The following is a 12,785-nucleotide window of genomic DNA, read 5'->3' on the forward strand; positions in this document are numbered from 1 at the left end:
TTTCCGTGTGGACACACCAGGCCTTTATTCAAATCCAACGTCCAGGTCCCGCTCCCGTCGAGGGAGAGTACTGGCACAGGGCTGGTCCTCCCGGCCACGTGAACCCAGCACCTCAGCCTCCCCAGGGATGCACCTGCTGGAAAACAAGAAGCAGGGGGATAAGGAGGGATCCAGTGGGAAGCCCAACCTCCGGCTGGGGTCACAGTGGGGCAGCTCAGGAGAGGAGAACCCACTGGATGGGCCGGGCACAACCAGAGCCAAGGGGCCTCACTTGCCCACCCTAGAAGAGCACTTACAGGTACATGGTCGGAGGTAAGCAGCCGTGCCTCTGTCTCTTGCTTCCAGGTGACGGCCCTCCTGGGACATTGACCCCAGGTCATCGCTGCTCTCTGGCCACCCTTCCAAGTCATACTGGCTTCCTTTCAACCTGCCAAAGCAAAGAAGCGTTACGCCCAGTGTCCCCACTACGGCTCGCATCTGCCCCGTCTCCCTTCCCCCGAAACCATCCACAGCTCCTAGGAGGGTCTCAACCTAGTCATCAGGGGCATCCCGGAAGCGGCCCGGTCACAGGCTGGCGTGCCCAGGGTGGGCCTGCGCCTTTCCGATGGGCCAGGCCACGTTCCACCCCTCAGCAGAGCCAGCTACCCAACGGGGACGGAGCTGCTTAGAGAAGAGCGTGGGCTCTGGGAAAAACACGTGGCGGCAACAGACATCAGAGAAAGCTAGTTAGGAGCCTGAGTAAGGAGGTCTGGAAAAGACGGTCCATTGATGAACAAAAATTCCAAAAACCAGGGCCTTCGGTGGCCTCCAATCCTGCCTATGGATGGAACCTATTCCTGAGGCGTGACTGCCTGGCCGTGCGCCTGGCTGCAGGAGGGGAAGGGTCAATGGCCAAGATCTGACTTTAGTGCTAGCTTGATTAAAAAAAAAAAAGGAAAAAGGAAAAAAAAATGGAAAAGGAAAAACCGTCAAAGGACCATTCCCCAGGTACATGACTTTACTTTCAAACGAGCTCTCGACAAGAGGAGGGATGCGGACACGAGCAAAAGGAGTTACCTCGAATTACAGGGCTACTTCCACATATGAGCTAGCCAAGGGAGCAGCTTGCGTCTCAGAGGGTTCTGTTGGGCGCACAACACTTCTGTCCTCCGAGGGGCTGCAGCTTCCATAGGCTAGCGGTGAAAGCTCAGAACTTGTAAAGCAATAGCAGGGCTAGCTAACGAGCCGGTCAGTCTGCGGTCGCCCAGGGACGCTGCCTGCTGCCCGCTCTCTGGCCTGCCTCTGGACTAAGGCGGTCTGGGTCGGCGTCACGTGCCCGAGTGTCCACCGGCCCTGCTAAACTGCTCTCCCCGTCACCCGCCTCCTCGCCTACACCGGGACCAAAGGCAGTCCTCGTCCCACGGGGCCCGGCAAGCATCTGTCCGTCCGGCCCTCCCTGTCTAGCGCTCCAGGGGCCTTGGGCAGGACTGGCAGACCTCCTCCTCAAACTGCTCCCCGCTCCGATCCAACTGCCTCGACCTGGAGCAGGGAGTGTGTTGTGCAATGAAAGGGAAATTGTCAGAGCAAGGTTCATTTCAGACGGTCTTTTAATCGGCTTCGTGAAGCCAAAGAAAACTGCGTACAAGAGTTCCTTAACCACTTCAAATACAACATCAATAAGATATGCATACGTCTTCCAGTAAAAAAGGACAATATAAATAAACATTTTCAAGAACCTCTCGAGGGACGTCTGCGATCTACTGCAGGTCATACATAGCACAGAAGGGCCGTTCACAACAGGCCCAGGGCAGCCGGAGCGCCTCTGTGGCTGCCGCAGGACGGGTCCGACCATGCGACACTCAGAAACGTTACACAGAGTTGGAAAAAGCCACAGCGTGCTCAGCTTCCGACAAAAAGCGGATTCAGAGTCCGTTCAATCTTAAGAGAAGAGATCGGGGCGCCCAACGTCAGGGGCCTGACCCCGCTAAAAAGAGGAACAAAAACGGCAACACAACCCCCAGTGATTTCCTAAAAAACTTATGGCTCCTGGTAGAAACGACAAAGGAAAATCTGAAATGCTTTTCAAAACGTTTTTAAAACCCTTAAAAACGGACAGCGCTTCCTTAAAAAGAAAGGTCTAGCAATGAGGCCATCTGGGGGTCAGAAGCAGTCAGGCTGTGTTTGACAAGATCAGAACCGAGAAGACTACAAAAGTGGGGTACAAGGAGGTGTGTTCACTACACATCAACGATTCAGCGAAGCTCCCAAAATCTTTAAATATACAGCCATTGGAAGGACGATCTTGAGCAGGAAGGATTTTTACTCGTTGTGTGTAGCTGAGAACAAGAAGCAGGTACAGTGTAAAAGCACTGAAGCGCGCGACAAGATGCAGCATTCCACTCCCGGGTCAGACCTGGAGGGCTCAGCCCTAGCGCCTCGGGAGGCACCAACCCCCCCCACGGCTGAGGGCAGGGCGGCAGGGCGGGGCGGCCGCACATGCACAGATGCTGCCCGATCGGGGTGGGGGGGGCCCTCACTCTCCCTTTCCTCCTCAGTCAGTCTGGTTTTGCCTTTACGTTTTGCAGCAGAGACGACGGCTGGCATGGAGACCCAGAAAGCAGCCTTGTCCCTTACGGGCAAGGACAGTGGCAGAGTCTGAGTGTCGCCTGCACAGGGCGCCAAGGCTTACTGAGCTCCCACCGCAGGCCCCGCAGCGTGGTGCCCTCGGAGCAGGACTTACCGTAACTGTCATAGCTGTCTCTGTAGGACCCGCCAGAGCTCCGGTCACCATAGCCGCCGCCTTGACTCCGGCTGAAAAAAAGACACCTCAGGCCACGCACGCCACCCGCCTGCCCGCCCTGCGCCAGCGTCCAGAGGGCAGCCTCGCACACCCCGGGGGGCAGGACCTCAGCTACCACCTGCTGTAATAGTCTCTGGAGCCTCCGTAGCCCCCGCTCCTGGACTCAAACCGGCTCCCCCCGTAGCCTCGGTCCCCTCCTCCTGCAGCCAGGGACAAGGAAGCGGTCAGTCCACCGCCTACCAGCACCGGCCCACCAGGCTCCCGGGGACAAGGCCCTGAGCATGCAGCACTCACCTCTGGAGAACCCGCGGCCCCGGCCTCGGCCCCCTCGGAAGAAGCCCCGGCCCCCCGCGGAGCCACCTCTGTACCCACGGGACCGGTTGTCCGACGACTTGCCGGCCTGGTCTACCCGGATCTGCCTCCCGTCGACGGACTGGAAGCGGAGACAGCGGCGGTCAGCCTCCACCCTCCCCGCCCACTCTGCACACCGCGACCCGCACCCCGGGGGACAGCCGCCCTCACCTTCCCGTTCATGGCCATCATGGCGTCCTTGGCATCGTCGATGTTCTCGAAGGTGACAAAGCCAAACCCTCGCGACCGCTGGGTCTCCCGGTCTTTCACGACCACCACTGTCCGGGAGAGACGCGGAGTCTGCATTCAGCCCTCCCCGGCGGCCCCGCCCGGCCCCCGGCGCCCGCCTCACCTTCGGAGATCTGCCCGTACTTGGAGAAGACCTGCTCCAGCGACTGCTCGTTGGTGTCGAAGCTGAGCCCGCCGACGAAAAGCTTGCCTTCGTCCGATGCCATGGCGGCCTGCGGCAAACGCGGTTGAGACCCCGGGGCCGCCGGGGGCGTCAGGGACCGCCAGCCCACTTCGCGCAAAGGCCCGTGCCGTGTGGGATGAACGTCGCGACCCTGCGCGCCCGCCTCCGGTGCACGCCGGGACCGCTGGGTTCACGGGGACCCCGCGCCTACTCTGCGCCCCGCCCCCCCGGGCTGAGGGATCCCCGCGGGCCGGCGCTGCACCCCGGCCGCCCGGGCTGTCCAGGCCGAGGGCCCCAGGGACGGCTACGGCGGGACACCTCAGGGGGCGTCGGCCTCCATCGTGAGCGGCTGCGCGCAGCCCGGGCTTCCCCTCCGTGAGCAGGACCATGAGGTGGGGAAGGGCAACGTGCTTGGTCCACTGTGGGGCCCCGTGAGGGCGGGAGCCGGGGGGCTGGGCACTGGGCGCGGGGGCGGGGGCCTCCCACGTGGAGCCTGACGTGTGGGGCTGCGGCCCCCTTGGGCCGACTCTTTCCCGGCTGGGAGAAACCCCGCCGAGCAGCGCCGAAAACACCGGCCAGAACGCACGGCGGGCAGCGTCTCTCGGGCCCTAGTTCGGGGTACTGGGAGGGCGCTGGGCCTACGCGGCCCCCGCACGACTCCAACAGGAAACCGGGAGCGGCGGCCCCGGCCACGCACCGTGGCCCCGCCCACCGCCGCGCGCATGCGCCCCGCGCACGCCCTGCGCCACTCCATCCGGGGACCCGGCACTCCCGCCATTTCGCTGGGTGCAGCCTCGCGCTCGCGGCCGCCATTTTGCGGTGGCGTCCCGCTCGCGGAGAGCTGGGCCCGAGGGAAGGACGCTCTCCGGCCACAGTTTGGCCCGGTGTCCCGCTGCCCATCGCCGCCGGCGGGGCGGACTCCACCCCGGGCCCGCCCCGGCGCCGCCCCCGCCCAGGGGCGTGCCGCCGCCGTCCCGCCTCCTCCGGCCGGCCGCAGGCCGCTTGCCGCCCCGGGCCCGCGGAGTCGGTGCCGCCAGGGCCCTCACCACTGAGTCGGGAAGGTCCCTGACGCAGGCGGGAACAAGGCGCAGCACAACGAGCCAAGCCTCCTAACGCGCGACTGAGGGGGGGGCGCCGAGCGCCCGGCCTTAAGTACGCCGCCGCGGGTCCCCGCCCCCCCTGCCCCGCGCCAGCCAATCCGAGGGCTCAGCAGCTGCAGCCGCATCTCATATTCATGAGGCAGGGGCTGGGCTTGTCCCGGCTCCTCCCCACTCCCGTGCGCGCGGGTTCCGGGCGCGATAATTGGCGACGACGCGCCTCGCCTGCAGTCCCCCGCCCGCGACCCGGAGGCGTGCCCGGCGCGCGGCGGGGCGGAGCTGACCCACAACCGCATGCCCGCCCCCACCCCACCTCCGGGTCTGTGGTCGGGAACAAAGGGGGTCTCTGGAGGCCAAGGCCCCAAACCTCCCGGGCATCTCTTGGTGTGGCTCTAACTCAGACTTGCGCTCTGCCTTGGCAGTCGCCGCCAATGCAGCCTTGGCCAAGTCCCTATCCCCACCGGAGCCCCAACTGCCAGTTCACCTGAACCCTGACATCATTCTGATATCCACGCCAAATAACCGGATACCCTGGTACTCCCGGAACCCCACTACTTCATGGAATGGGCCCCAACGCCACCCCAAACCCCAAGACTGAGACAACCCCACGTGTGTGGATCCCAATACTCACCAAGCTCCCATTTCCTCCTACTTCGCAATTTTGGGGCGCCCCAATCTCACGCAACCTGCTTTGCCTACAAATCTCCACCAGCACCCACACCTCCTTCCACCCCAATCCTGACATCTGCTTGGTGCTGTGCCCACACCCCCACACTCACCTAGACAGACGCCTCTGTGCATTGCAGCTCCGGAAGGCTGGCTGACCCCCTCCTGGGAACCCAGCCCATCACTGGGGCCAGCCCTGCACCCAACATTGGTCTCAACCCTTGGGCTCCCCTCCAGCATGCGTTCCGGCTTCCTGCCGGCACATGAACAGACTCATCATCCGTGGGGGGGTGAGCAATGCTCTCTTCCTCTCCTGTCTGGGGGTTCTGAGACCTCTGCTATCAGAAGAACAAGCTTTGCAGGAACCCTCACCTGCAAGATTGCTCTCGGAGAGTCCCAAGGCCACTTTATGGGAGCCCCTGTGTGGCCACCATTTGCCCCCGTGCAGGCTTTGGCTTGTGTTGTCTCTGGTGACCCTGGACGCCTCCACGGGATGGAAAAAACTAGTGCAGAACCCTGCCTGCCCACGCCCTGCTCTGGACAGTCTTCAGAGGGTAGACGCCATGCAGAGGAGTTGGAGTACTTAGGAACAGAGGACCCCCCCACACACACTTTGTTGCCCACCACAGAGAAGTTCCAGCCCCGCTCCAGGCCCCCTCAGACTTGCTGACACCCTCAGGCGGGCCTAGCTGACCAAGTAAGGCACACAGGCAAGGATGGTCTCCTGTAACAAGATCACTGGGACCCCTCCCCCATTTAGGAGCCCCCTCCTGCAGAGAAGCTCCTGACTCATTGCCACCCCCCCCCCACGTCGCTGCCCGGTGCCACAGCCCTCCCCGTCAGAGGCCGCCCGCTGCTGCATCAGCCTCTCACACAGGGTGGTTATTAAAAGGAGCAAAAAGAGACGCCAGCTCTCAGCTCCCTCCGCCTCCCAGCCAGCATGGAGGGGGGCCGGTGGGCTGGGGCCAGGTCAGCCCAGCCCGGGAGCACTTGCCTGCCACCCTTTTTGGTGGGCTCCCCTAGCAAAGTCAGGTCAGGGGCTCCTGGCTCCAGCCCAGACCTGGTGTCCCCGCAGCCTTGGTGGCCCAGAATCATTCCCTGGCCTAGGCCCCGCCCCCAAGGCTCCGCGGTTCTGAGTCTGCCTTCCCCTGGTTTTGTGAAGCGCTCTGTTCATTCATTCCTTCCTTCCACCAGCACGCTGTTATTAAACATTTACTACAAGCCTGTTGCTGCATCTCCATGTATACCCATGACTGTCCTGGGTTCCAATCTCAGAAAGGACCCATGCCTGGGGACACCTGTGGCCAACTCTGCCCGCTCTGGGCATTGTGCGGGGACTGCGTGCTGGCGTCTCAGGTGTGCGGCCTGTCTCCGTCCCCGCCTGCATCCCTGTGGTTTCCTGCATCTGCTTTTCTGTGGGTGGGGGGGCGGCTCTCACACCTTCCTCGCTGTAGCGACCGCTGCGCCACGCTCTCCCCACGGACACGAGGCGGCGCTGCGGCCTCGCTGTCACCCCAGCCAAGGGCTCCGGGTCCCGCCGCGTGCTCCAGCGTGGGACGGGGTCCTCGTCCCGCCCAAAGGCCTGACCCCGCGCCTCTGCCAGCGCGCTGGGAGGGGTGGATGGCGGAGGGGGGTGGGAGGATGGGTCTCAAAATAGCCGCGGGCAGGGGAGAGGCTGCTATTCGCGGCCTGGACGCGCGGTGCTCGCCGCCTGCCCGACGGGACGGGGATTAGGCCGGGAGGTCCCCGTCCGCGCGTCTACAAATCGCCCCTCCGCGGAGGGGGCGCCCGCCTCCGGGACCACTTCTCCCACCGCGGTCCAGGCGCTCTCCGCCTGGACTCCCCACCCGCGGACGTCGCCATGGAGACGAGGGCGGGGCTATCTCGTTCCCGCGGCGCCCCCTCCGCCTTCCCGCCCGGCCGGGCCTCGGGACGCCGGGTCCTCCCCCGACCCTGGCTAATGACCGGGCGGGAGGCGGTAATGAGCGTCTGGGTCCCGGACGGGCGTTGGCCGGGATGAAAGGCGCGTGGGGTGTGGGGGGAGGACGACCCTCGGGCCGCGTAATTATCGCCCCCTCCCGGTCGACCAGGCGGGGGCCGGGACAGTGCACCTGGCGGCCTCCCGGCGGGGGCGCACGAATGAGACCGTCCTGGCAGAGACTCGCTGGCCCGCCTGGCCCAACCCCGCAGGGCCCAGAGCCAGGGTGGGGGAAGCAGAGACTGGATGAGTGCGCGCGTTGCCAGGTGTGGTGCACATGTGTGCCGGTGAGCTGGGAGTCGTGGGTAAACAGACACAGGATGGCAGGGCACCGTGCCTGCGTGGATACAAAAGTGGGGCTGCTGTGTGTGCCCAGGTATGGAAGTGTGTGGACAGTGCTCTGTGCGCAAGACACGAGGGGGGCGTACATGGACTCCAGAGCGTGTGCATAAGGGACACGGACGTGGGACCAGTCACGGACAGGCCTGCGTGTGTGTGACTCCCGGGCAGGCCTCACAGAGAGGTGGGCACCCCGGTGGTTGGAGGCGTGACTCTTGCCCCTGGGGTGGGCCGTTGTGCTTTGTGTCAGCAGTGGCCAGGGTCTTGCAGGGCAGAGGACGGCTGCAGGAGGCCAGAAGCCCGGCAGAGTCAAACTGTCCACCCCCCCTCCACCCGGCTCTGGCTCCTACCTGCAGGAGGTGTGGACCCTCCCCCGTCTCTGAGGCCCCAGGTGGCTGCTGACTGTGAACACAGGAAGCTCAGCTCTTTGCCACCCTGAAGCGCTAGAAGGGACTGCCTGCCCCTGGCGTCAGTTTCCCTCCTGTTCCTAGGAAGGGGTCTCCGCAGTGGAGAATGTGCAGGACAGGGGATGGGCAGAGGCACCCAGTGGAGCCCTCTGTGAGTGAAGGCCCAGGAACACGGAGGCTGGCACCATCCTGCTCCCGCCCTGGCTCCCACCTGAGTTGCAAGGGCCGGGCACTGGATGGTTTGTGGCCGTGAGCACAGACTGTGGGGTGGGGCCTAGAGGGGCCACAGAGACACGCTGGCCCACCAGTGTGAGGGCAGGGCCTCTGGATGTCATACTCCCGGCCCTCAGGTTTGCACATTTGCTCTTTTTTGTACTCCAGATGCCCGAGGCCCAGACGGTGACCCTGTCCTTTCTGCAGAGGATCCCGGAGGCGCGTGTGTGGTGGACAAACACACAAGTACATCAAACATGTGCCAGATGTCTGAGAAACGCCAGACCTTGAGCACAAAGACCCTCTCTGTGTGCTCACGAAAACCCTGAGGCTTGCCTTGGTGGGGGCTGGGGCCATAGCCCGCTGAATTTTGAGGCTGGGGAGGGGCTGAGGTTCACACCTCCCCACCCCTGGTGGGTAGGAGGAGCTGTCCCCCACAAGTGTCCTATCCACTCACTTGACCTTGGCCCCACACTCAAGATGGCACCCACACACAGCCTCCCTAGGGGCACAAGGAGGGGCAGAAGGACCCCTTCCTGGGGCTTGTGGCTCCACAGCAACATTGGAGTGGCCGGAGGGAGACAGAGTGGCCCCCTCCTGTGGCAGTTGCCAGGGGCTCAGGGAAGACAGTTGTGTCCGTGTGGCCTGGGCTGCCCCAAGCATCCGCCGCACAAGTGCTGGTGTCCCACAGCTGTCTTGCTTTTCCTTGAAGGTCAGTGAGGGCCGGGTGCCCTGCTGGGCAGGCTGGTGTGGCCAGGCCCCTCTCAGGGCCTCAGTTGCCCATCTGAGACGTGGGTGCAGCAGCAGGGATTCCTGGGGTCAGTGAGGCTGAATGGGGACAAGAGCCCCCCAGGAGGCACTTGGGGTTCTCTGCCCTTTCTTCTGTCGCAGGCACACGGGAAATGGTCTGACGCTCATGCCCCTTCTTCCAGGTCCCAGAAGGGATGGAGTGAGTGAGGGCACGCACCCCACCTGTCCCCAACCCAGATAAGCAGCTCTCTCCTTCTCTGGCAGGCCTATAGCCACTGGAGGGTATGGTGGGCCGGAGTGTGTGGCTGGAGCGATGGGCCGTGTTCTGGGAGGGTGCTGTTGTGGGTGACAAGTCTCTGAGGCTCTGAGTGCCTGCCCTGCCGGGTGTGACTTTCAATTCTGCGGTTTTCTTAAGGGAGGTCTTGGTCCAGGGTGAGAATGGGGGGGGCATTGTTTTGAAAATCATAGCGTCGAGGGGCTTTGTGGTGGCATCAAAGTGTGAGTGGGGCAGTGTGTGTGTGGGGCGGGCCTGTGTACTGCAGAGCCAGGAGCCTGGCACTCAGGTGGGAATCGGTATCCGGCCCCTAACTGTTGGAGGGTGCACTTCTTCAGAGCGTGGGCGAGAGGGTGGGTTGGGGGAGTGGCGTGTGTGGGAGGTGGGCCGTGTCTGGGGGGTGGGGCGCAGGCGGTCTGCTCCGAGCCAGCTGTCTAGAGCCCTGACACCCCCCCCACGCCTGTGGGCAGCCCCGCCCACATTCTGGAGGAGGGGGTGCCCCCTACAGCCCCTGCCGGCACCCCAACCTCTGACCCATTCCTAGCCCACTCCCTCCAGCAGCAGCTGGCTCCAGGGAGGGGCAGCCAGGCGGGGGTGGAGGCTGGAATGTGTGCCGGGGGTGATGGAGGGCTCCCCTCTCCAGAGAGGGGGCGGAAGTGGGGGAGGAGTCGGTGGGACAGGGACCCAGATACCAGCAGAGACAGACGGAGACCCTGAGGAAGGCCAACAGAGGAGAGGACAACCCGCCGCCCGCAGGAGAGGCAGCAAAGGAAGTAGATAGGGGGCAGAACTAGAGGGGAGAAGGAGAGGTGGCAAGCCAGGGACAGGGACCCGGAGGGAGGGCCGTCACAGGGGCAGGGCCCCAGGTGACAGGAGCCCCGCCCCCACACCGGGTCACACCAGAAGCTGCCTGTCCCCTGCCCTCCCAGGGCTGGGCAGCCGTGGGTGGGGCTGGAGTCAAGACTCCTGGGTTGGGCCCCAGCACCCTTGGTTGTGGCTTGGTAACTCCCATTCCCCAGGCGCCTAGAGAGGCAGGCAGGTCCCACTGGGCCTGGTGGGGGCGGCTGTGCCCAGGGCACCCGCCTGGTGCTGGGGCTGCGGGAGCTGGCCCCAACGGGATACCGCTCGCTCCTGTCTCCCCACATGGCTCCTTGCCAGAGGCCGGCTCCTCCCCAAGCCAGGCCCTGACCCCAGCCTTTGGCATTTCAAAACCGTGGAGCCAACCCCAATTATCCATTTGGCCACCTCCCCCCCCCAGACTCTGGCCTGGAGCAGAAAGCAGTGACCCCAGTGACCTTCTCCTGCTTGCCCACGGCGGTCGCATCAACCAGGAGCACTGTCCAGCGGGACCCAAGCCTCCAGCCCAGACTCCACAGCTTGGCAGCCACACCAGTGCACACCGCCCGCCTGACCCGCGACTGAGTCTTGCGCCTGCCCAGCGGGGGGGCTAAGTTCCCCACCAGGCGGGGCCTGCTCCTGCTCCCACCGACCGCCACCTTCTCCGAGGGGACTCCTGATCACAGCAAAACTTGCTCCCGCTAGCCTCCTTGCCGACCACCTCTGCCGCTTTCGGACAGCGCTTCACCCGGCGCTCCTCCGGCCCGGGCCCGGCCGTCCGGCCACCTGGATGTTCTGGGCCCTCCTCCCCGGGGGCCCGTCTCAATCCCCAGCCACAGATTTGGGGAATCACCCCCTTCGGGTCCTCGCCTCGGCGTTTTCCTCCCGCCGTTTGTTTCCTCTCCCCCAGCTCACTTCGCAGCTGTTACCAATACACCTGCCTGCGCGTCTCCGGGTCGTGGCACATGCTGTCTCCCACCTAGGGGCACCCCTTCCCTCTTCCAACGCTTGGCAAACTCCTATTCCTTTGGCAAAGCCTCAGGCCGGGGGCACTCCCCCCCGCCCGGGGGGCCGCGTGCTCTCCTCGCCGCCCGGGGGCCGCGTGCTCCCCCAATCCCGAGGTCGCGCCACCGAGCCGAGGAGGGGGCAGCACACAATGCCGGGACGTGGAAGGAGGGGTGCGAGCGAGCGCGCCGGTGCTGGGGTCCACGTGCGGCGCCCTCTGCTACGCCCCCTCTTCCGTCCCGGCGCTGCGGAGCCTTCAGACCCTCGGCGCGCCTCCCACCCCCAAGTTTGCAGACGCGCAACCACAGGGAGGGCCCTCACCCCCGCCTCCGCGCCGCGCTTGCGCACTCGGCTGGCTCGGGCGCGGTCCCACCCTCCGGCGCGGACGCCACGCTGCCATTGGTGCGCGCGGAAGAACGAACGGCGGGGCCACCAGTGAGGCGTCCCCCGGGATGAGTGGGCCGGACCCGAGCCCCCCTCCCCGACGCGCGGACGGGGGCGACCGGGGCGCCCTCCCCGCGGTGACGTCAGGCCCGATTCGCGGCGCGTTGCCGTGGAAACCGCGATTCCATTCCTGCGGGTTTCCGGGGGCCACCCCCTCCCATTCAGCTTTTTCCTCAATGGGAGGAGGGGGCGGCGCAGGGCAGACACCGCCCCCTGCGATCTCCGCAGCCGCAGCCGTCGCTGGGCCTCAGTTTACCTTACTTTCGAGTGGCCTAGCCTGCAGCCCCTCTGGCCGCAGCTCCCTTTGGCCCGGCACCTCCCCGTGGCGAGTTGTGTGCGCTGCGCGCCCTTCCAGGGGGAAGGAGGCCAAGGGCCCGCAACCCCCACCGGGGTGTAGTCCCCCTACGACCCCAGGGCAGGGCCGCGAACTTTGGACTCCCGAGCTGGGCTCCAGGTAGCGCCCTGAGGGATGGGTTCCTGGGCAGCAGGGCAAGGCCCCCCGCCCTGCCGCGCGCACACATAGCCTGTGATGCAGCAGCCGGTGATTCAGCGGGCGCCTCAGCTGACACCTCCTTCCACACCCCCAACCCAGCCCTGCGGAGTCACCTGGGTACAGCCCTCAGCCCTGACCCTCAGGGCTGCGTGGGCGGAAGTTTCCACCTGAGGTGTCCCACCCACACCTCCAACCTGTGGCCGTTGACTCTAAGGTCTGGAGGGATCACCCTGACATGTGGCACCCAACCTTCCTGCTGTGGGCTTGGGATGATTTGAAGGTGACTGGACAGGGAGAGGGGCAGAAGGGCCTTCTGGAGATGTTCCCAGGACACTCCTGGGACAGCACCTGTGTCCCTTACCCCTGGGGTCCCTGGAGCTGGGGCTGGGAGGGCAAGGACTTGGGACACCCAAAATCTGCCCAGGAGTGAGTGGTCACCAGTTTGACAAACACCCCAATCTTCTAGGGCGACTGATTGTTTCTCCCTGGGCTCGGAGTTTTCTCTCCTATTAGATGGGACTGTAATTAGTTGTAACTTCTAGTTGGCAGGGTTCGGGAACTGAGGAAGTACAGGTGAGGATGCTGGTACTGTCCTCTCTCTGCCCAGCCCCAAAGTGGATGACAGGGGGACCCCAGCGGACTTGCCCCTGGCCTAGTCTTCGGGAAATGCCAGTTGAGGAAGTCCCCAGGCAGAGCAAGGACGCCCAGGAGAGGGGTGTTCCTGCGTAGGGCATGGGCCG

At 64.7% G+C, this 12,785-nt stretch overlaps 1 protein-coding gene across 4 annotated transcripts; it reads right to left on the minus strand.

The window, feature by feature from the left end:
* Positions 1-4,689, minus strand: CIRBP (cold inducible RNA binding protein). Of its 4 annotated transcripts, XM_047711211.1 has the most exons (8): positions 4,589-4,689; positions 3,483-3,591; positions 3,302-3,408; positions 3,074-3,212; positions 2,898-2,979; positions 2,720-2,790; positions 297-427; positions 1-136 (listed from the first exon to the last, which is right to left on the minus strand). In XM_047711211.1, exons 2-7 carry the CDS (start codon positions 3,583-3,585, stop codon positions 423-425), a joined length of 507 nt encoding a protein of 168 aa, XP_047567167.1. In that variant the 5' UTR covers positions 3,586-3,591; positions 4,589-4,689; the 3' UTR covers positions 1-136; positions 297-422. The 4 variants fall into 4 exon arrangements, with proteins under 4 accessions (XP_047567167.1, XP_047567157.1, XP_047567147.1 ...); XM_047711201.1 differs by lacking the exons at positions 1-136; positions 297-427 and adding an exon at positions 1,569-2,315; XM_047711191.1 differs by lacking the exons at positions 1-136; positions 297-427 and adding an exon at positions 1,569-2,462 and having other exon boundaries at positions 2,511-2,790.
* Positions 4,690-12,785: the final 8,096 nt, after the last annotated feature.

The sequence above is a fragment of the Lutra lutra genome, chromosome 1 (assembly GCF_902655055.1).
Source record: "Lutra lutra chromosome 1, mLutLut1.2, whole genome shotgun sequence".
In the NCBI taxonomy this organism is placed as follows: Eukaryota; Metazoa; Chordata; class Mammalia; order Carnivora; family Mustelidae; genus Lutra; species Lutra lutra.

Coding starts and splice junctions, on each gene's coding strand:
- CIRBP (XM_047711191.1), bottom strand. CDS start 3,585: ATGGCATCGGACGAAGGCAAGCTTTTCGTCGGCGGGCTCAGCTTCGAC. Junction 3,213..3,301: donor TGATGGCCATGAACGGGAAG/GTGAGGGCGGCT, acceptor CTCCGCTTCCAG/TCCGTCGACGGGAGGCAGAT. Junction 2,980..3,073: donor GGGCCGCGGGTTCTCCAGAG/GTGAGTGCTGCA, acceptor CCCTGGCTGCAG/GAGGAGGGGACCGAGGCTAC.